Source organism: Protopterus annectens, chromosome 7.part0, assembly GCF_019279795.1.
Source record: "Protopterus annectens isolate FY-2018-M chromosome 7.part0, PAN1.0, whole genome shotgun sequence".
Taxonomy (NCBI): domain Eukaryota; kingdom Metazoa; phylum Chordata; order Ceratodontiformes; family Protopteridae; genus Protopterus; species Protopterus annectens.
This window is the reverse complement of record NC_056739.1, coordinates 335,757,713-335,781,664: the sequence shown is the minus strand read 5'-3', so window position 1 is coordinate 335,781,664 and position 23,952 is coordinate 335,757,713. Positions and strand designations below refer to the sequence as shown.

At 39.4% G+C, this 23,952-nt stretch overlaps 1 protein-coding gene across 4 annotated transcripts in view; it reads left to right on the top strand.

Moving 5' to 3' along the window:
* Positions 1–23,952, top strand: part of LOC122806453 (S-adenosylhomocysteine hydrolase-like protein 1) — a 909,608-nt gene that overhangs the window by 674,016 nt on the left and 211,640 nt on the right. For all 4 annotated transcript variants that reach the window (XM_044076911.1, XM_044076910.1, XM_044076908.1 and 1 more), the window contains exon 9: positions 20,119–20,182. In XM_044076911.1, coding sequence (XP_043932846.1) covers positions 20,119–20,182 — 64 coding nt within the window. The remainder of the gene's footprint in view (positions 1–20,118; positions 20,183–23,952) is intronic.

The following is a 23,952-nucleotide window of genomic DNA, read 5'->3' as shown; positions in this document are numbered from 1 at the left end:
CCAGTCGTAATACCAGCAGAATTTTTGATATTAAGATCTTTGGTAATTGCAGTAGCGATTGGGTGGTGTACCTGGCCTCCTGTTATTGTGGGGGATTCTATGTTGGACAAACTTCCAGAGCTCTGAGATTCAGAATAAATGAACACCGTAGTGATATGAAAAACCATAAGGAGACTAGTGCCCTTTATCAACATACACTTAAACATCCTCAGGCCAAGTTTAGTTTTATGGTTATTGATCGTATTTCTGGAGACAGAACAAACAAACAAGGTTGGCATAGGTTACTGGATCAAAAAGAGAAATATTGGATTACTACTCTGGGGGGTCTATTTCATCCCGGACTGAATGATCACTTATAGGAGAATATGGTTATTTATTAACAATAATGTTGATCAATATGACACTAAGTCGTGGTCATACTTATTTTTTGCAATCATCATGGTTCTATATATGCGGATATTGAACCCAATATACTCTGGTTAGGTATTGATCAGAGTTCCAAATATTGAGCCATATGGGCTGTTTTGTAGCACCATTTATGATATGGGCGGTGTCTATGTATAGTAAATTGTCAGGTTAAAATTTTAGTGTTTGTAGGGATAATTGGTATCCAGAATATGCTGGTCTTTCTGACTAGCATTTATATATGTTATTTTTTAACATATTTACACTAATCACTTGAAACTATCTGTATTCATTATCACATTTCTAGTCTTGGAGGTTTCCCCTTTGTGTTTTTGGTTCTTAAAATTCATTATTGTTTGTCATAGTTCTATACTTTGGATATGTCGATTACTCAATTTGCTTTATTACAAACCCACACACATACACACACATAAAAAACCCTCCTTTCCTCCCCCCCCCCTTTTTTTGATATAGCGTGTCTGAGCCATTTTAATTTAGTGCTTGATATTCAATACCATTGGTGCTGTTGACGAATATAGGCTTTATATCCAGTGCCAGGGGTTATTAAACTATGGAATAAGATAAATATGAATATGATTATATGGCCAGACAGATTTGTTATATGCTATATTATATTAACAACTTGTCAGATTATATGTATGTATTTATTTGGGGTTGCTATCTTCTCTGCTCAGGACTGACTCTATCATTATATATGTTACCCTGTGTATATTTGTATGATAAAAACACAAAGTTTTTTTATTTTAAAAAATATGTTTCAATTTCATGAATATTCATGAGCTCAATTTTTTATTGGCTCTTGCTATGTATTTAAATAGATGACTCAAAGGAACTTGACTAAACTGTTTTACACTGAAGAAGGCTGTTTGCCGAAACTAGTCTGTTATATTACAAGTACAAGTATTAATAAATATATTGAACTCCGTGCTGCCTTGCTGGTCTATTTGGTGCTTTTTACTTGGTTTGGACCGTGCATTCCCTCGTGCATAGGACTTGGTTTGCTCTGAAGGTATAAGCACTCATTAAATATAAACACATTATTCCTAAGAATAACGTCCATAAGAGTACAAATATTATTAATCTGAGTGTAATTAGGACTGCTTTGTGACAAAAGAAACTCTCTCAATAAGTCAATCCCGATATCATTCGGGATGACAATGAAGAGTGACACAATATCTAATGTGACCAAAAAATATTTTCTGCTAGCTAACACTTCCTTCTCTGTAGTATACCAAGTACATAGCTTTTGCAAAAAATCAAAAGTATCCCTAAGGATTGATTCACATGTGGTCAAGTAAGGTTGTAATTGTTCATGCAAATACACAGAAATGGGCTCGGTCACCCATCCTGCCCCTGAGACAATAGGTCTCATGGGTGGATTCACCATAGATTTAAGAATCTTAGGGATACCATAAAGATGTGGAATCACTGGGCAGGAAACAGTAAGATAATTAAATAGATCTAAATCTATGTCTTTACTTAACTGCAGTTCATAAATAACCATGTTAACATATGTGACACATTTCTTCACATCCATATTAGAAATATATTTAAAAGCATTAACATCTCGCAGTAAAAGTGACATAGATAACATGTATTTAACACGATCCATAATGACAACCACGCCCCCTTTGTCCGCCTGTTTGATAACAATGTCCTTACAAGATTGTAAATCCTTGAGCGCCATAAACTCTTCATAGGTTAAATTAAAGTTTCTCTTTATAACAGGTGTATTGTACAAAGCTCTAACTTGTGCTTCACATAAATCATGAAAAGCTTTAACAATTGGTGTACTCATAGGAATAAACGTACTATTGCGCTTATAAATTCCATCAGTCACAGTAGAATTGCCAAAAAGTAATTTTAAATTCACTAATCTAGTGAAGATTTTCAAGTCAGTCAAAGCAGAGACTAAATCATCCCCACAAGAGGGTATAAAGTTAAGTCCTTTCGATAGGACTGAAAAATGAGCCGCTCCTAATTCAAATTTAGACAAATTCAACGTACCTCTGAAAATCTCTGGCTCTGTTTGCCTGTCCCTAAAGGGCTCTCATTTTTTCGCTTACTAGAAGTTCCAACCTGGGTCACTGATGTCCCCCTAGGATATGCGACACGTTCTTTAACCACTTCCGGTTGCTCTAGCTGGAACCGTTTGTTCTGAAAATTAAAAGTTAACTGCTGTGTTTTCTTCCCGGCTACGTTGTGGACGCCATCATTTGAAGGTGCAGGCTTCCCCTCTGTCGGAGTAGTAGTATCTACATTCAGTGTAACAGGGTTTAGCTGGATTAAACCAATCTCCTCTAAAGGCGGGTGGCTCTTCTTTTTTTGTACGGTAGATTCAACGTTCTTTTCAGTTGTAATGTCAGATATATCATCCAATGTGTCAAGGTTACCCTTATACTGCGCTTTATTCTGAGATTTATTTTTATTAATATATACGGCAGTCCCTTCCCTTGGCCAAGAAAAGATGTTACCTTTTTTAAAATCGTTAATGTCGTGTTCCAACTTATGCTTCTTAGTTGCTTCCATACGTGAATCAAGTGTATGCATTCTGTCTAGCATACGTTGATATTCAGCAGATAAAGTCGAAAAGGCTGACATACCAAGGAGATTGTTTTCAAGCATATAGATCTCTTTCTTTAAGTCTTCTTCAATACACATGAAGAAGTCATTCATCAGGCACATGTAGTCTATGCCTAATTTAATATTTAACTGCTGCCACTTCTTCAGCAGTTCAGGGTACGCGTTCCCATAAGAGGGCATTTTTAAAGTCCTGAGCCCTCTGGGAACAATACCTCTTTCAATGTATGCAAGAAAACTAAAGCGTTGCCACTGCAAATGCTTAAAGGTATTCACCTTTCTCTCCAGTAGTTGTAAAGTCCTATTAAATTCCATAGTACCTTCTACAGCCAACGGACCGACATCCAAAGCAGCAGAGTTCATTGATTCCACGTAGCTCAATAAAGGGTTAGTCTCAATATCAATAAGAGACTTGATAGAACTTGATGAAATTGCCATATTTAGGCTACACAGGCTGCAAAGTAGACCTCAAATAGAGTTTCCTTAGGCAATAGACAATATAATATCAAACACAGGCGCCAAAGTAGACCAACAAACTAAACAGGAAACCAGTATAGGTAAAACACTTTATGTAAAACAGCAAAGCTTTCGGATACAATCCTTTATCAATACTAACACATACAAAATATACCATTGCTTTATATAGGTCCAAACAAATCATATGACTAGCAGCCAAATAGTCACATGATAGAATTAAAGCAACATGAATACAATAAAAGAAATTAAAACAAGTATATTAAAACACATATCACAATCTAGATCTGCTACGCTTAACCAATATTGGTTTTAAGCTAATCATACTATTTAAGCCAGGTGTAGAATCACTGGCCAGTCTCAATATCCAGTCATATTCTTTAATCTCCAGATAGTTATTTAAGTCCCCACCCCTAAGGGTAGGCTTAACAAAATCAATTACCCTAAACTACACATCTGAAACAAGTTAATTACTTGATGCTTTTTGTTTTATGTAAGATTGTACATTTCTTACTAAAACTTTAGATTTAGTGTCAGATGATAGAGTTTAACAATGAATAAGTACCTACCAAGAATTCTACTAAAATTACTTGCTTTCCAAAGTTTTGGGGATCCATTTTCAACACCCACCTTCTCATATCGCCAAGTAGTGCTCTTCTAGATCTGTCATCTGCTAAAATTGCCAACACTTTCATTTTACTGCTGTTATCAAGATCTAACCATACTTTTATAAAGTGTTTTAAGCCATGCATCTGAGTTATTACCATTGTGTCAGCATTCTTGCATTTTAGAAGTTCTCACAGCCCTAGCTAACAGTTCTTTAAGATTGTCATAGTCAGTGCAATCTATTATCTCTATATGCAGTTAAATTCTCAGTGCATCTTCTGTTAACTGGGAAGCAAAAATTTTGGTTCATTCTGACAGTTTTCCTGAGCAACATATCTTTTAAAAGTTACAAAATAAAATTCAGTGTCATCTTTGCTTAACTTCTTAATGGCAGGTACAGTTCATGGAGTAGCAATCACTTTAGCCAATCCCTTTTGTTGTTGTTGCAACTGCACAAGCCTCTAATAGGTTTCTACCATGGATATTACTAAAGCCATCCACGAATCCTACAAGGTTGTGCTGTAGAAGGTACCAGCTAAAGGTAAACAAAATTGTTGTTAGGTGAGCACAAACCATTTAGTAGCAGTCAGTCCAAAATTACAGCACAGCAGCAAAACACAACTCACTTGGTTAATAAATTTTACATGAAAACTATCTCAAACTGCCGGCACAGTTGGCAGCAGAGGAAGAGTGAAGAAATATTTTTTTGCCCATACACACATCGATGTTCCTACTCTGAACCAGTGGTCAAGGAACCTCAGGCCTCACCACTAACATTGGTGGGGAACAATCATGGTGAGAAAAAAAGGACTCACACAGTATTTTCAGATGCAGCTCTCTGCACCAATTACAAATTCCCTTAAGAGCACAAAGGGAATGCACACTCCAGTCCTGGGGCTGGGCTTTCTCTCCAGGTCCCAAATGCGACTTCACACTGACCACTATAGAGCTGAGTCCTTAGCAGGGTATTCTAAGCTAAGTCCTCCACCACCCTGTCTGCAAAATCAGTGCTGTCAGTGTCTCTGTTCAAAATAGCTGTCACACACACACACACACACACACACACACACACACACACACACACACACACACACACACACACACACACACACACACACACACCTGGGAAAGGCTGGCACAGCTTACTTGCTCTGCCATATCCACCCAGACTATAAGGTAGATTTACTACCACCAGAACACCTGAAGCCAGCTACTTTATGGCTCTTACAAAAGTACCCAATTATACTTATTAAAAGTAATACTTGTACAAATGATAGTTTTTAGCTAAGCAGCAAGACTTTTAGGAATGAGAAGCCATAATGCCACTAAATAAATGCAAGTACTCTCAAAGGTTAAATATTTTCTAAAATACCAGCCACAATGAAAGGTTTAGATATATTAATAAGTAATAAAAAATCCTGAAGATTCCAAATATCTATTTACAATAAACACATGAGTTTCAATCACAAGAAATATAAAAAAAACAACACTGATGGAAAGACTCGGACAGATACAGAAAAAAACATTAGCTAATCTCACTATATTTTTGTAACTGGCTAAATAATTGCTGTTCCCTGCTTACTTACTAAAGCAAGGCAAGATACATCTGGATGAGTGTCTTCTCAGGTCTCAAAACAGAGTGCACACCTCACATCTCTCACTAGTATTCAAATACAATTTCAGTGATGGCTAAAGAATGACATTGCATCTGGTCACTTGACTCTGTCCTTCCCACACTACCCCCTCACTAGAAACTGAGCCAGGATCTGGCACTGATGTGTTCCAATACACACATAGAACTTTAGCTATGGTTTATTACAGGATCTGGAAACTGTAAAGCAATCCAACACTTCCACCCTTCCTGCAGAAACTTATGAGCTATTCTCTGGTAGCATTCAGACCTGTGAGATAAAATGTTTATGGCCTAAACCAAATAATTTAATTTCAGGCTATTTTTCTTAAGGTTAACTGGACTGAGCTTAACCTCTTCCCGTCCAGTATCCTCTGTTAAAAATATATACATTCCACCAGTTACAATACAGTCTGACATACATGTATATTTCTTTTATATCCAGCAGGACCCACTGTTGATATATTTTTTAACACCAGCAACTTTACAAGTACATTTTAACACAAGCATCTGTACAGATTAATTTGACATTCAAATGACATATGATTTTTTTACAAAACTCCAGCTAGCTATGCTAGCGTATGTTACCATGCACTGCCCTACTCTCCCTAGCACAGCTGGCACTACATCACATCTCTTTACCTTTTGAAGTCTCAAGCCAGTTTTTCAACTATCCCTGGAGAAACATTTCTTGAGAGTAATGAGCCTGTCTGGGAACTCATTAACCCATACCCTGTCTTGACAGCACATCTGCATTTGGAATGCTGACCCCCCACGGTGCTGCACTGTCATGTCATATGCTTGCAACCCTAGATTCCACCTTAATAACTTGGCATTTTCCTGGCTGTCTCGATGTAGCCAAGTTAAAGGATTGTGGACTGTAACCATACTGAATATCCTTCCATACAGATAAGGCTGACGTTTTTGCAGTGCCCATGCTATGGATAGATATTCTTTTTCTACAGTTGCATAACATTCCTCCCTGGGTTGGAGTCTATAGCTGAGATATACAACAGGGTGCTCTTCTCCCTCTGAGGAAACCTGGCTGTGTACAGCCCCCACCCCGTAGTTTGAAGCATCCATCTGCACAACAAATTCTTTCCTGTAATCTAGACTGGCTAGCACAGTGAGTCGTCCCAAAGCTCTTTAAGATTTTGGAATGCCTGCTGACAGGCTGGGATCCACACAACTTTATCTAGCCTGTTTTTCCTTGTCAGCTCTATGAGGGGAGCAGTTATTGTACTATAGTTGGGACTGAACTTTCTGTAGTACCCCACTATCCAATGTCCTCACCTGCTTTTTGATAACAGGGGCAGGTCATACCTAAATAGCTTCCAATTTGGCAGGTTCTGGCCTGATCTTACCACTCCCCATGCTATGTCCCAGGTAGGAGACCGCTGCCATATCCACCTGAAACTTACTGGGGTTAATAGTCAACCCTGCCCTTTGCAGTCTGCCCAGGATCTCCCTGACATGCTGAAGGTGATCTTGCCAGGAATGCCTGTAGATGGCAATATCTTCCAAGTAAGCAAGGACATAACATACTGTTCCTGCTAGGATACAATCTACCAGCCTCTGGAAGGTCACTGGGACATTTTTCATCCCAAAGGGCATCTTTGTGAACTCATATAATCTGAAAGCAGTCAAAAAGGCTGACCTCTCTCTAGCAGTGAGAGTCAAGGGCACCTGCCAATAGCCCTTGGTCAGATCAATACTGGTCAGATACTTAGCCCCACCCAGCTGCTCTAAGGCTTCATCTGTCCTAGGCATGAGGTAGGCATTTTACTTTGTGTGTCTGCTTAGTTTTCTGTAGTCCACACAGAACCTGGTGCTACCATCCTTCTTTGGTACCAGCACCAGTGGGGAGGCCCAGGGACTGCTGGATTCCTGTATTACTCCCAGTTCCAACATTTCCTGTATCTCCTCCCTCAAAGTCTGTCTGACTCACTCCAGCACTCTATACGGGGCCTGTCTGATAGGTCTTTGGGGTCCTGTATCCACATGGTGCTGCACCAGCTCAGTGTACACAGGTTTCCCAGTGAACATGTCTCCATACTATTGTAACACTGCTCAGATTTCTCAAACCTGGATAGGGGATAGTCACTGGGACATTGCTACCCCTTCCACTGAGGTGTCAGTCCGAACCAAACTGAGGATATCAGTCACCAGATCCTCCTCAGACTCCTCCTGCTACCCATTACAAATAGTCAGCACAGGGGCCTCCCTATCATGGTAAGGCTTCGTCGTGTTAACATGGTACAATTTGTGTCCCTGCCTCCTGTCTAGTAGTTTTACTATGTAGTTAACATCACTGACCTTCCTTATGACTTTGAAGGGTCCTTCCCAAGCTACCTGCAACTTATTGTGTTTGACAGGAATGAGCACCATAACCTGCTGTCCAACAGCATACTCTTGGGCTCTAGCATTCTTCTCAGACCAGACCTTTTTCTGCTGTTGAGCTCCTGCCAGGTTTTCCTGGGCCAAGCCCATGAGCTCCCTAAACCTTGTCCTGAGGTTTAGCACATATGCCACAACAGACTCATAGTGGGATTTACACTCACCGTACCAATTATCATGAATCAAATCCAAGGGCCCCATCACCCTCTGCCCATACAGCAACTCAAAGGCTGGAAAACCTCTGGATTTCTGGGGTGCCTTTCTGTATGCAAACAGCAGATGGGGCAAATATTTTTCCCACTCTCTCTTAAACTAGTCTGCAAATGCCCTTACCATGGTCTTCAGTGTAGAGTTTAACCTCTGCACAAGACCATTAGTCTAGGGGTGGTAGGGGATAGTCTTTAAGTGCTTCATCCCACAGCGATCCCAACAGACAAGCCAACAGGTCTGAAATTAAATTGGCATCTCTGTCAGTCAATATTTCATTCAGGTAACCTTCTAACAAAGTATTTTCATCCTTCTCTGCCTCGATGGAGGACACAGCCATTGCCTCAGGGTATCGAGTAGCATAATCTACCACCACTAGGATATATTTCTTCCCTGTGGAACTCGGGATACTCAGAGGCCCTACAATATCCATAGCAACTGTATGAAATGGCTCCTCAATTACAAGAAAAGGCATTAAAGGATCTTTGATCTTGTCTCCTGCCTTGCCTACCTTTTGGCATCGCTCACAGATTTTGCAGTACCCTGTTATATCCCTTCCAATCCCAGACAAATAAAAGTTCTGCATAATACATCTCTTGGTATGTAGTATGCCCACATGACCTGCAACAAGAATGTTATGGGCTATGGCTACCAGTGTCAGATGGTAGGCTCTGGGCACTACCAATTGCTGTATCACCTCACCCTCTAGCCCTCCTTCACAGGTCCACTCTCTGTACAGTAATCCTTTGTTCCAGTATCTAGACTCCCCTTTTCCTTGATAGTCAGGTGCCTCCTTACCTACCTTCCTCAAGCCTCATAAAATAGGATCTGAGTGCTGAGCCTGTCTCAACTCTACCTTTGTGGCCCATCCCAACTCCCCTCCTACAGGAAGTCTGGTATCTTCTGACAGTGGTGTCTCACTGTCAGTCTGGGTACCACCACTCACCTCTGCCCTTGCAGTCACCCTGTCCAAGGGAACATCAGTACCTATCAGCAGCTGTGGCTCACTTTCAAGCTCACTGCCACAGGGTAGCTCCTTCCCTGAAATAGGCATATCACCACCCCCAGCTTAAGGTGTGGGGTCTGTCTGGGTCTCCCCAGTCTACCAGACCCACATGCCTGTCTCCAAGCCTGACTATGTGCAACTGCATGCACACAAGGTACTGCATTATCAAAATTATTCCCTATCAAGACACCTGCAGGGATGTCATAAAACACACCTACTTGCATGCTTCCTTTTCCACCCTCTCAGACAAGGTGATCCTTGGCCAAAGGTATTTGGAATGGGGTCCCTCCTAAAGCTCTGACTGGAGTTGGCTTCCCAAGCAAGTACTTCTCCTCTTAAACCACTGCAGGCTTCACAATGGTTATGTCAGAGGCTGTCTGTCTCTTGGCAGTGGCCTATTTTCCATCCAATAAGATAGGATACCAATTCCAATGATAGTTTGGTACCCCTGTTGTCTCTAGACAACTTACTAATGGCATACTGTTATTCCCACTTGCTGACTCCCTCACCTTTTTCTCCCCAGCTTGCTTCAATGGACATGTGTATGCTACATGGTCCCCTCTGGTTACATTTAAAACATCTATACCCTGATCCTGGCCATGTACCTGAACTAGTGGCTTCCCTTTTTACTGCTGGACTCTATTGGGATAGTTAGGCTGCCCACCATGGTTCCCCTTATCCATGTGTAGAACTGGGTATCCCCTTCTTGTGCAGTGGTGCCCTGCTTGCCAAGTAGAGATCCCCTTTTTCCCCAGCTGATATGCAGAGTTACACTTCCAGTCTGCCAACCAGATTCCCATGTCCTCAGGCAAAGTGCTAAGGGCTTGTTCCCTCACCGCAATGTCTGCCAGCCTTTCAAAAGTGGTGACCTGACACCCACTCACTCACTTATGGAAATAAGTGCTTAGCTCAGCAACATAATCACATACACTTTCATCTGCCCTACGCCTATGATCACAAAATTGTTTTCTGTAAGCTTCAGGTGTTAACTTATGGTTAAACAATGTGTATTGGAATGTTTTGTCATCATTTAAACAGTCAGTGTCAAGACAATTTAGAAACAGCAGTTACAGCTTTACCATGGAGTAAGGGGGTGTCAGGTACCATACCCAGAGCCCTTGGTCAACCTCATACTGTCTACAAACTCTTTCAAATATATGAATAAAACTATCAAAATGATCACCCTCTGCATACTGTGGAAAACATCTACTGACCTTTGTTGCTTCTGAGGTTCAGTTATTCCATTCCCCATTACCTCCATGTTCCTGATGAAGAGTCAGCATGTCTCTCTCATGTTGACGCTGTTTCTCATTTTCTTCGCCCTCCAAATGCCACAGTCTCTCTGTTGATTCTAATTCAATATATTTTGCCTCCATTTCAAGTCTCTTTAATTCCAGATGGGTTTTAAGTCCTCTGAGGAAATGGTGAACTGTCCTGTTTCTGTGGGCTGCACATTCCCATCACCAAACTGGTTGTCTTCCTGGTTTGCTGGTCTGTGCTGCAGCTGCAGCTAAGGCTGAAATTATTTCTTCTTTAGTCAGGTTGACATGCACCAGTCCTTTGGATTTGCACACATTAGCCAAGTGGTTCACTGTCAGCTTGCCATAATCTTCTGACAACTTTTCCTGCTTTCCCTGACTAAACTAAACTAAAAATAAATAAATAAATAAATAAAACTGTTGTGAAAAAATGAAACTCTGTATGTGTACCCTATGGCTGCTGAGAGTACACACACCTTTAGTGACAACTATGTACAGGCTACAGAAGTTCAATTAATATCCACACCGCTGCTCACCGATATGTGACATCCCTCCTCTAGGCCAGTGGTCAAAGAAACTCAGTTCTCACCATTGACACTCATTGGGAACATTCTTGGTGAAAAAAATAGACACACACACACAGTATTTTCAGATGCATCTCTCTGCACCAAGTACAATTTCCCTTAAGAGCACACAGGGAATGCACACTCTAGTCCTGGGCTTTCTCTCCAGGCCCCAAATAAGGCTCCCCAGTGACCACTATAGAGCTAAGTCCTTAGCCTGGTGTTCTGTGTCAAGTCCTCCACCACCCTCTCTGTGAAATCAGTGCTGTCAGTGTCCCTGTTCAAAGTAGCTGTCACGCACACTCTTTGAGATTTGATTTTCACACACACTGACACCCACCTGGGAAAGGCTGGCACAGCTTACCTACTCTGCCATCTCCACCTAGACTATAAGATTTGCTGCCACCAGAACACCTGAAGTCAGCTATTTTAAGGCTCTTACTAGGGTACCCAATTACACTTATTAAAATTAATACTTATTCAAATGGTAGTGTTTAACCAAGCAGCAAGACTTTCAGGAACCTGACTCCACAGTGCCGCTAAATAAATGCAAGTACTCTTAAAGGTTAAATATTTTCTAAAAGAACAACCACAATGAAAAGTTTAGATATATTTAATAATAAATAATAAAAAAATGAAAATACTGAATATTTATTTACAATAGACACCAGACTTTCAATCACAGGAAATACAAAACAAAGAAACAAACAAAAAAAAACAACACAAATGGAAAGACTCAGACAGATACAGAAAAAACATTTAGCTAATCTCACTATATTTTTCTAACTGACTGAATAATTATTATTCCATACTTACTTACTAAAGCAAGACAAGATGAAAGTAGATGAGTGGCTTGTCAAGTCCCAAAACGATATGCACACCTCATATCTCTCACTAGTATTCAAATACAGATTCAGGGCTGGCTACAGAATGACAACACAACTGATTATCTGACTCTTTGGTTCCCACACTGCCCCCTCACTAGAAACTGAGCCAGGATCTGGCACTGATGTGTCACAAAACACACATATAACTTTAGCTAAGGTTTATTACACCATCTGGAAACTGTAAAACAATTCCAACACTTCCATTCTTCCTGCAGAAACTAACAAGCTATTCTCTGGTAGCATTCAGACCTGTGAGATAAAATGTTCATGGCCTAAACCAAGTCAGTTAATTTCAGGCTATTTTTTCTTAAGGTTAGCTGGGCTGAGCTTAATCTCTTCCCTTCCAGTATCCACTATTAAAATATATACATTTCAGCAGTTACAAGAGTACAGTCTGACATACATGTATATTTCTTTTATGTCCAGCAGGACCCACCGTTGATATATTTTAACACCAGCAACTTTACAAACACAAGCATATGTACAGATCAGTTTGATATTCAAGTGGCATTTAATTATTTTTCAAAACTCCAGCTAGCTATGCTGGTATATGTTACCATGCACTGCCCTAGTACCCCTAGCACAGCTGGCACTACCTCACATCATTGCACACACCACCAATGTAAACTTTCTAAAGCAAATGGGAGGTTGAAATACATAAATCATGGGTTCATTTAATGGATGAAATGAAAAATTAGCCCACTTGGCTTTAAACAGTTATTTTCAAAGCTATTTGCACTATTTGCAGTGCCTCACATGCAAGGTTCACAGTCTTTATGAGTAACAGTTTTCCATGACACAGTCTCAGTATCTCCCAAACTTTCCAGCAAACAGGCTGTTTAAGGTTATAGATGCAGGTCTTGGCTAGGCCTTAATTTCAACTCCACAAGAAACTCATCACTGTTCCTTCAGCACACATCCATAATAGACATTGACTGAGCCATCCAACTCCAAGAACTGTGAATCTTCCAGCAGAGCTGCTGCTCTACACCACACACCATCTACTGGAGCAACCATTCCCGATCTTCTGTTTCTAGACAAACTTTTATACACAAATTGGTGATAACTGCCTCATCATTTCATTTAATCCAGACAATTAGTTGATAAAGGATTGCAAGAATTTAAAGGAAATGTCAGTCTCTCCTACAGTTTAATTTAACTCTTAGATGCTTTTCTATGTACAGTATGTTTCCAGTATTGTTTAGGTACTGGGAGCCTGCTTCTGTTTCATGAAACATTCAGTACTTTGGCTTGAAATCAAAGGAAGGGAAAGCCCACCCTGTTTTTAAGCTTAATTTCTCACATACTTTGACAAAGGAATTTGTCTCCACCTGCAAGTTATATCACAGACACAAGAAAATATGTAGCTCTTCCTGTCAAGTAATTATGACAATCTTGCATAGGCAGTTAGTCCTACTGATGTCAGTAGGTCAGTAGCTGTAAAAAAACTGGTGTTTTACAAGAAAACCACTGATTTTAGTAACAGCTCTATAGAAAGAAGTGTTAAGCATTAGATAAAAAAATACTAATTTGTCATGATCAAAGATTATGGTTTTGATAATGTTAGTATGCTGCAATATAACAAATCAAGAGGTAGCAGTGTAACAGAAGTGGAGAAAATGCAATGTATGTAGGCATGTGTGCTTTAGTTTAAAAATCTTCTAGCATAAATTCAGAAACAGATACTGTATTTTTATTGCACTGTCCTTGTAAAACACTTCTGAATAAAAATAGAAAGAACATTTGCATATTTCTCCAACATTCAGGGCAACCAAAAAAAAATTCCTTCTGCTGCAGACACTGGTCAGCACAAGTTCTTTGAATTGTTGATTATTTATTTATTTATTTATTTTATTTTACATTTGTTAACCGGGAAATTCCGACTGGACCAGGTCCATTTTCAGCGGAGGCCCAGGGAGAAAAGCTCCAACATCAAGTTATACAAATACAGCACATCCAGCATAATATACAAAACAGGTTACATTATGTATGCTGAGCATAGTAATATAACAAGAAATTAGTAAAAACACTCCAGGTAAAAGAAGATATAGAACATGTGAAAAAAGACAATGTCAGTTATACATTGGTAAGAGAAGAAAATATATCAAGTAAGATTCTACAGTTAAAAGTACACTTACTGATGACCAAGCCTACAGGGAATCAGAGCTCCAGCATGTGATCAGAGAAGAATTTGGGGAGTTAATTGTAGTATGGGTAGGGTTATGTGATACAAGGGCATAACCAGGTACTAAGAAGGTGCAATTTGAGGGAGTTTTTGAATATAGATGTGGAGGGGGCAGTGGACACGGATAGGGGAAGAGAGTTCCAATTTCTGGCAACGGTGTGGGAGTAGAATGCTTTCCCTGCATTATTGTTAGCCTTGGTGATGGAGAGGAGAGATTTTTCACTGGATCTTAGGTACCGGTTTGCAGTATAGATAGTAAGTAAGTTGGATAATGAGTTTTTTTTTCAGGATATTTGAGAATATTGTAGGCTGTGCCCAGCTGGTGATAGTTAAGTAGCTGTGGTAGCTCAAGCCATTTTAGTTATTTTAGTGCAGCACAGTGATGGGTTCTATAGGTTGAGTTAGTAGCAAACTTGGCTATTTTATTGTAGCATGATTCTAGTTTGTCTAGGTCACATTATCTGATTTGGGTAAAGATTGGTGCTGCGTATAATAGAGTTGAGAGGAGGTAGCTTTATGCAAGAGTGACTCTTGCTTTTTGTGAGAGAAAGGACTTATGCCTGTACAGGGAGCCTAGTTATTTGTGTACTAGTTTTATAGTATGTGAGATGTGAACATCAAAGTGGAGATTATTGTCTGTTTCAATGCCCAGAAGTTTGGTGTGGTTAGAAGGGGAGATGGTGGTGCCATCCTTAAATGTTATGGTAAAAGAGAGGGTTTTTTTTTATCTATTAGGGGTAAATAGTAGCAGTTTTGTCTTTTTGGGATTTAGAATTAGTTGGATACCTGATATCCATTTTTCTACTGAGATAAAGGTATCCTGAGTGAGTGTATGTAGGGTGGTGGGAGATGAGGCGGAGCAGATCAGGGCTGAATCATTCGCATATTGTATGAGTGTGGTATGTTGTGTAGAGCATTTGAGGTTATTTGTGAAACTAGAGAACAATAGCGGGCCCAGTATAGAGCCCTGTAGGACTCCTATGGTGGTTGGAAGTTGTGTAGACAGAGTTCGTTTCCACTGGACTGATTGTTGCCTGCCAGACAAGTAGCTTCTGAACCAGGCTATAGTAGAGGAGGTGAAGGATAATGATGTTAGTGAGTCTAGTAGAATGAAGTGGGAGACCATATCAAATGCTTTTGAGAGGTCTAGGAAAATGGCTGATACATATTTGTTATCATTCCTGTGAAGGTTTATATAACTAGTGAAGGATAGAAGGGCTGTGTCAGTGCTGTGATGTGGACGGAAACCGTGTTGTGTGGTAGATAGTAGATTGTGTGTGTTAAGAAATGTCATCACTTGCAAGTGGATGCATTTCTCAAGAATTTTGGATAAGGGGCAAAGGATGGCAATAGGTCGGTAGTTGGAGAATTCGTAAGAATTACCTCCTTTATGGAAAGGAATGATGTGAGATACCTTCCAGAGTTTGGGTATGTAGGATTCTAGTATGGAGCGGTTGATAAGGATGGAGACAGGATATGATAGGGAGTCACTAGCCATTTTTAGGTATGCAGCAGGTATGTTATCAGCTGCAAGTGTGGTTGGCTTTAGTTTTAGGAGGAGTTTTTTGATAGTTGAGGTGGGCACTGATGATAGGCTGAAAGGAGGTGGTGGTGTGGGATAGGTTAGGTTGTGATTGAGGTAGACTGCTTTTGGTTATTTGACTGGACAGGGCTAAGAAGATGGATTTAGTACAATGGTTATTAAATTGAGAAGCTATGTCTAGGGTATTGTTAGTAGAGATGGGTCCTGGGGTTGTGGTTTTGCCTGGCTTTAGTAGGGAGTTAATGGCATGCCAGAATTTGTGTGGACTATTTGAATATTTTCTTTGGGCGCTAAGAAAATAGTTTTGTTTATTTATTTTGGATTCACAGCCTTGGCCTTGTTTCTAAGCTGTTGATAGTATTGTCTGGAGCTAGGGGTTTTGTCAGTTTTCCAGCCTTTATCTCTAGCTTTTAGTAAGGCTCTGGTGTCCCTATTTAGCCAAGGTGCGTAGTTGGCTTTGACTCAGATCTTTCTGCTGGGAGCTAGACTGTTAAGGATGTTAGAGAAGGTAGTATTGAAGTAGTCTACTGCCTGGTCTAACCAGAGTGTCTGTAGTGGTTCCCAGTTGCAGTGGCTTAGGACAGTATTTAGGTATTCTGGGGTAAGGTTATGGTCATCTCGTACAAATTAGTAGACTACTGGTTTGGGGTGATTGGAGTGTTTCTGGAGTAGGAAGTTGGGGAGATGATCATTTAAGTCATCTGGGAGACAGCCTACTGTATAGTTTTGTTTGGGATAGTTGGTTTGATTAACAGCTCTTGAATTACAGTGCTAGCTTCAACACCTCAAGAAAAGTGTGTGTAGGGGTCTATCAGTATAAATATCATGGCTACAAAATGGCAATCCCTACAAAAGCCTCTAATTTGTCTGCTTTTGCTGTAGTTGTAAAATTGCTCTGAATTGCTGAAAACAAGCTTACAGAATTGTATATGTTGGTCATTCGGGAATAAAACACAAGCACCTCTGCTACAGAAGGTGTACTAGATGCCTGTGACTCACTCTGCTGCCATGGTATCTCAGTGGACTAGGAAGACAACATAACATCCTTATGTTTAGCATGACTTGTATAAAGGGGACTTGAAATGGGTTCTGGGAAGGAGAAAAAGAAAAATACTACAACAAGATCACCTTAATTTGTTAGGCCCCATGTCAGCCATTTTGTGGAAACGCATACTGAAATATAAGAAGGACCGATAGTTATTTTACTGCCTTAAAATAGCTCAGAAAATAAAGATACAAAGAAAAAAATAGTTTTTGAGTTCCAAGGTGGATAAGGCATATATATATATATATATATATATATATATATATATATATATATATATATATATTTATTTATTTATATGTATATATGAGAGAGCAGTGTGTGTGTGTGTGTGTGTGTGTGTGTGTGTGTGTGTGTGTGTGTGTGTGTGTGTGTGTGTGTGTGTGTGTGTGTGTAAGTGTTGTACCACTATAAAGGATTGACTAACTCCTCCACAGGAAAGTAATTAATCTTAAGTAAGAAAGGCCATCTTACCAAATCATTTGACAGCACACAGGAAAATAATATTTTTTTGCAGGAAATCAAAAACCTCCACTGAACCCATCACATGTTCAGATTCACATCTAGCATACGGCTTACTTAAATGTGCTAATTTCATGGTTTTATAGCTTCGGGATTGGAGAAGCACCCTGCAAGGGTGAACTCAGCAGATGCATTCTTGCTGTTCATATGTCAGGGAAGTAGGGTCTGTGAGTTAATGACTAATGAACTGTATTTGACCACTTATATGGAGCATAAATATATATTCATGTGTGCACACACATACATTGTATATGCATGTGTGTATACAGCTATAATATTTATATTTGTATGTATATGTGTAATATATAATTGCATTTACATTCATCTGCATGAACAATCATTGATACATTAGTCACAAACCATGTTCACATGCAGTACACAAAAATACAATCACAAAATTAAACCTAATAAGTTTAATTTTCATTTTGCTAGCACTACATAAAAATGCTTCCTATGTTAACAGTGTATGTACTACAGACTTGTAAAGTGTCCTGACATGCAATCCACTTAAGCCTAATATTTAAACAATAAACAAAAAAAAGTAAGCTGTCAGCCCTTTATCTGTTACCCTGTACTACATACATATACTGCTGCCTGAAGCCAAACAAATAAAACATACTTTAGAAGCAGCATGTTAATGTCTGGTTTCCAGTGACTTTCATACTTCTAACTCCAACAAATGCATTTGCGGGACTGTGCCCCTCCACCCTCCCTGACATGAGGGCTTTGTCTCCACAGCATCGTACTTATACATGTACGTATACTAACTCCATCACCACACAACCTTGACTAAAGGGCAGCATATGCAGCAGTGCTTCAGTCAACCTAAGCAGGACTGACTGTAGCACAAATCAACAAAGAGTGAGTTTGATAGGTTGTAACAACTCACATACCTGACAGCTGCAGCACCTATCTCTCTCTCTCTCTATACATATATATATATATATATATATATATATATATATATATATATATACATAGGTCCCCTTCAGTAGATCGAACATATAACAAGTTCGAACCTCATATGGCCAAGACAATATGTTCGAACTTGTAAATGTTCGATCGGACTGAATGGAGATGTCCGTACAGTGCGGAACGGGAAGATTTCCCTTTTCCGCAATGTAGTGCGATCTCGGAGTTGGTATATTTAGGTAAGGGGGGTGTGGGGGACAGATGTTTAATTTTGTTTTTTTCTTTTTTTACTTCAGTGTTAGAACTATTACAAGTTCAAACAGATGGTTTCGGCTTTATGTGGTTCGAACTTGTAATATGTTCGACCTACTGAAGTAGATCCATATATTTTTCACATCTCTTTTGGGTATGTACTGCATGGTGGTTAACCTGGTAGGCTACATAGGCAGAGACTTGGATATGAAACGTATTTTCTTTCACATGCTTCCTTTTTGGCCCTCATTAATCAGTTATCTTCATTATGCTTTCAGATTATGACTGAAAAGAGAAACTCAGCTGTCAGTGGGCTAAGGCTGTTAATATAGGTTTATTTTACCAGTAATTATTGAATATTAAACGTCATATTAATAGATTGTGTCAGTTTAGAATCCATTATTTCTTTGCAGAAAAGATTAAGAAGTTGGGTGCACTGCTGTGTGAAGTATGTATTATATATGGAAATGACAGCAGAATTTGGGAGGTATCCATGGAGTCCATTTGCATACTGGTTAGCTTGTATGCAGCCCTTCCTCTTGTTCCTCTGTTTCTCTCATTCCACCCCTTTGCTATAGCTCAGTCCTTCCTGAAGGCTTTTATATGCCTTATTCCATACCACCTTTGACAGGTCATTCCATTATCTCTCTCTTCTTTCTTTCATCTTCCACTCTGTGACGCAGTACAGCATCATTTTCCTTTTTTTTTGAAAAACTTTTTATTGGTACATCATCATTTCTGATGTAAGGATTCTGCTTTGTAATATATGGTTTCCAGTTTCCCCATGCATGAAAATGTATTTTGCTGTTTTGTATTGCATCTAATTGTGATCCCTGCCTGTAGTCATGTGACACTTCACAGTTTTTGTTTGTCCTGCTCTACTGGCATGGTTTTTAATGCATTTTCTAACACATTTTAAGTCCCTGTGCATTTTTTGGGATTGTTATACAGCTTTTGCTCCTTCCTTCTTATAAAAGACTACAGTGATGTCTTCCTGTTGGCAATGTATAACATACAAATCTCCTGTCCATCAGCATGCAAATTGCCTTCAATGTCTGGTGTACTTTGTGAGTTATCTGATAACAAGAGTACACATGATTTAACACCATCTGACAAGCATAGTTATCCCTGACTCCTCTTGTACATGTGTGTCTGGTACTGTTTCAGCACATTTGTGTCCAGTGCTCTGTTACTACATTTGTTTCTGGTATTGTGTCTCTCCATTTCTATGTGATACTGTCTTGGTACATAGTTAATTACTGTGTGCACGGCTGCTGTGTATGGTAGTAGAAACAACATGCTGTAGCTACAGTTTATTCTGTGAGCACTGTTCAGAGAAATGTAGAGTCTTGTAATTTATAACAAACTTAAGCTTCTTTGTTCTTTGAACAGTAGCTGTAGTTTCCATAGGTTTTTGTTAAAGCTTCTGCTGGAGATTAATTGAATTTTTCAAACTTGCTTCCATGGTGTTAATTTGTATGTAGTAGACGTCCCTCTTTGGTTTTGTTGTTAGGCAGGCTGGATGATTACAAAAACAATTTCTGCAAATAAATAAGTTTTTCTGTATTTTAATTATGTACCTCCTATAAACACATAAATGTTTCCCTTTTTGTCAATCTTGTAGGCTGAAGAGGACAACAGATGTGATGTTTGGTGGAAAACAAGTGGTGGTTTGCGGTTATGGAGAGGTGAGTTACCTTCTGGCAGCAGTACATCATAAAAATCCAGGTCTGAGTTACATTAACCGCAGAAAGCCAACATAAAATGTTGCCTTTGTTTCTCTTTTTTATCATTCAGTATAGAGGGCACACTTTTTTCCCCTCAAACTAACTGATCAGACTATGTGCTGATCACACATTTTTGTAAATTACTTTTAAAGACAGGACTTTAAGTAGGTGCCATTAGAAGATCTCCAGGAGATCTTTGGGTGTACGTTGCCAATGTAGTTTGCTTATAATAAATTGTGTAAAATAAAGGCTTCCCTGTGACTTATTTAATTCAGGATTTTGCACTGCTGAAGGACAGACTGTAACATAAGTGTGTATTAAGCTTTGTGTTATATATTCTGATGTGTTTTGCTTGTCAGCAGAGGCATCTGTGTACCAGAGCAGAGTGAAGGCCTCAGAATACATAAAGCAGTTCTGCTTATTCTGCTGTCATAGCTACATTGCCTTAAAGAGTGAAAGGATAAGTCAGCACAGTGTATTCTCTATGTGTCATGCTTCAGGTTTTTGCATTCCCAAAGCTGAGTCACTGAGTCATTGAGGAAGAAAGGTCACCCCAGTGTAATTTTTTTCACGTTCTAAGTCACGTAATTCACTCTTTATAAAGCAAGCATGCAAAACCTCCTTCCGCTGCTAGACAACGGGATATTCTTCTCATTATTTGATAGCATGGCTTAATTTCTAAAACCCATGCAGGTTCTACCGTGTTGGTGTTCAGTAGTAGTTCAATGAAGGAACATTACTAGATTTTCTTCAGTTGACTGATGATAAAAAGGCAGTAAACATCTTGCAGTATATACATAAAGGAACTAACATGAGAGACTACAGCAACATAGAAACATCAGTACAAAAATATCTGCAGGCCTCCATTCATCAAAGCATCATGTAAATATGCAGATTTCCTTGAAAAATTAAGCGTTTTAGCACAGTAACTATTGGCTGCATTATAGCCTATAGGCATTTAATAAGACAGCAAACCAGATTCCACCTTCTCTATACATTCCATTCTTCATTGGACTCAAATGTATTGCCTAATTAGACAGTACAGCCAGGGCCATAACTAGGGTGGGGCATAGGGCACAGATGCGCTGGGTACAGGTTGCTGGGGGGCATGATCATCAGTTGCCAGTGGGGTAAGAGTGTAGTACTGGGATTCACTGAAGCCATAGTGATGTCTTATCTTTTTATGTTAATGTCAGTACTGCACAAGCCCAGACAACTAGTAGTGTATTGTGTTTAGTAACTGTAGCAGTGAGCTCTGTGCTCCAGTTACAACTCAAAGTGGAGTTTGCTGCTGCTTAAATAGCTTTAGCAGTCAGCTTGATTGCTACAGTTACAGAGGTAACAGATTATAGTCCAGTGGAGATTTTATTGGTGTTGCTGCTCAGTTTTGGGCTGAGAGAAATGCCAGTCTAGGATTTGTCCAGAGTGCCAGAATACCCAGCTCTGACTTTTGAGTCTAGCTTTACTGTGAACTAGCCCTTGGCAAGGTAACTTTGATATCATTGCTCATGTGACATAAGTACTTTTTCATATACCAAGCCTTGGTAGCTGATGTTAACTTACTATTGCATTGTACAGTAGGCTTCTTTTGATATTGATGCCAAGAACCAGGCAGACAATAGACATTGAATTCCTGCTTCCTGCAGTTTTTGAAGGAATTTGTTTGATACTACACACTTGGTGTCATCCAGGTCCAGAGTATGTCACGCAATACCCAGACCCTGAGAAGCAAAAAGGTACTATCTGCTTTATGCAGCAGGCATAGTTAATGCAATACCAAAACTCTGTTAAAGATAATCACAAGCTTTAAACAGTGTGCTGTGCTGCACTGTTCTTTTGTTAGCTTTATTAAGGAGAAAGATGATGGCTGTATGTTATTCTCTGCATCGCTTCAATGGCTTGTGGTCCATATTCAGCAGACTAACAACTAGGAGTTTGCATTCCCCCATTTCACATTTACAATGTATGCAAACCCATTATAACAATTAATAATGCTGAAAAAGCCAAAATGTATTTGGTATATGCTTTAGATTGTTCTGTTTACGAAGATTGCAAACAGGTATCGCACTGCTTCACAGCAAATGGAAATTATATTCACAGGAGTTATTATAAAGATGCACATGCAGTTTAGAGGACAGGCACACTGATGTTGATGGGGCCTTAACATTGTCAAAAATTGTAAAAGCCATAGCTCAGCATGGCTTCCCAATTAGGGCATAAAGTGAAGCAGGTTTCTTTTGGGGGCTAACCAGGAAAACAAACTTGGTGAAGCACAAGATACACATTGCTTATTTTTCAGTAAGTTCTGAAGTGCCTTTAACACAGAGGACAACTAAAAATAATGAAATCCCTAAGAGTAGAGCTCCTGACATTAGTTTAGCAAAATAGTGGTGTGGTTATATGGTTGCAATGCATGGTAGTAAAATGAATTAATTCACTGAAAGAGTGGTGACCATCAGAGTGTCATCTGAATCAGGAATGAGAATGTCCCCTCATTATGCCTTTATCAATACAACAAAGTGACTGCCCTTAAAACTTGTATTTTATTGCATGTGTCATTAAAACATGCAGTAAAACAGAGTGAGGCAGAAAAAAGTAAACTGGTATATAGTTAAAAAAATAGTTGAATGATACAGAACTTGCTCAGAAAAATGTTCGTAGTAAGTAGAAACCTTTGGTATCAGGATACAGAATGATAAACATGATATTAGCTGTTACTATAGCTAACAATCTGGGCCTGATCCTAAAGGATAATATGACAGTGGCTTGTGTGATGGCCTTATGAATGGAGAGTGGGATTCTTGCATGTAGAGGTGGAGTTTCTCTAGTGGAAGGAAGGTAGTAGAAATGTAAAGATACAGTAATATACAGAGATCTGTGCATTTGATTTTATTGTCTATCTTCAGTTGTCTTTTCACTGGTCCTTAGTCCATTGGCATGAGTGCTCTGCAGGTACAGTTGTTTCCTTTGATGTTGGAAAGGGAAAGGACCAATGTAGTAATAGTTATAGATCTGATGTTGTCATATTCATTCATTCCTTAACCAATGAGTTCAGATCTGACTCGGCCACTTTCTAAAGATTCTAGGATCCGAATCTTGAGCTTCTCCCTTATCCATAATTCCCTTGACCACTACAATACCACATATCTCATTTGCCGCTCTTCAAGACAGTCGGGATATGACTTTTTGAGCTCCTTTGGGGTTGTGAGTGCTTATATTCTTCTTAAATCAGAATATTTTCTCCCTTTCTACTCTATTTAATGTATATACGCCCTTACCTGTATTTTCCAAACCATTTTAGTAATTAGTTTCTGAATTCTCAAGTTTCTCTTTCTCCCGTATACTTCAGGCATATTTCTTAACTACCATTGTTGGTAGTTTTTCCTTCTTTTCTTTCTTTAACTAAAAAAAAAAAAAATATCTTTTTGTTTTGTGCTAACTTTGTTCCAGTATGGCTGATAAACCAACTAGATTCAAAAAATGTACTTCCTGTGAGAATAAGATCCCTAATTCTGATGCCCACAGGGAGTGCATTTATTGTTTAGGACCAACACATCTGGAATCCCCGTGTGCTATTTTTGAGCCCTTCAATCAAAGGACTATTAGCGATCGGAGGAATAAACCTTTTTTAAAAGGTCTCCTCCTTGCTTTAACTTCCTCCACAGGTACTTCTTCAGAGGCTCAAACCTCCACTAAAAAATCCAAGGAGCTAAGGGAGCACCACAAGTGCT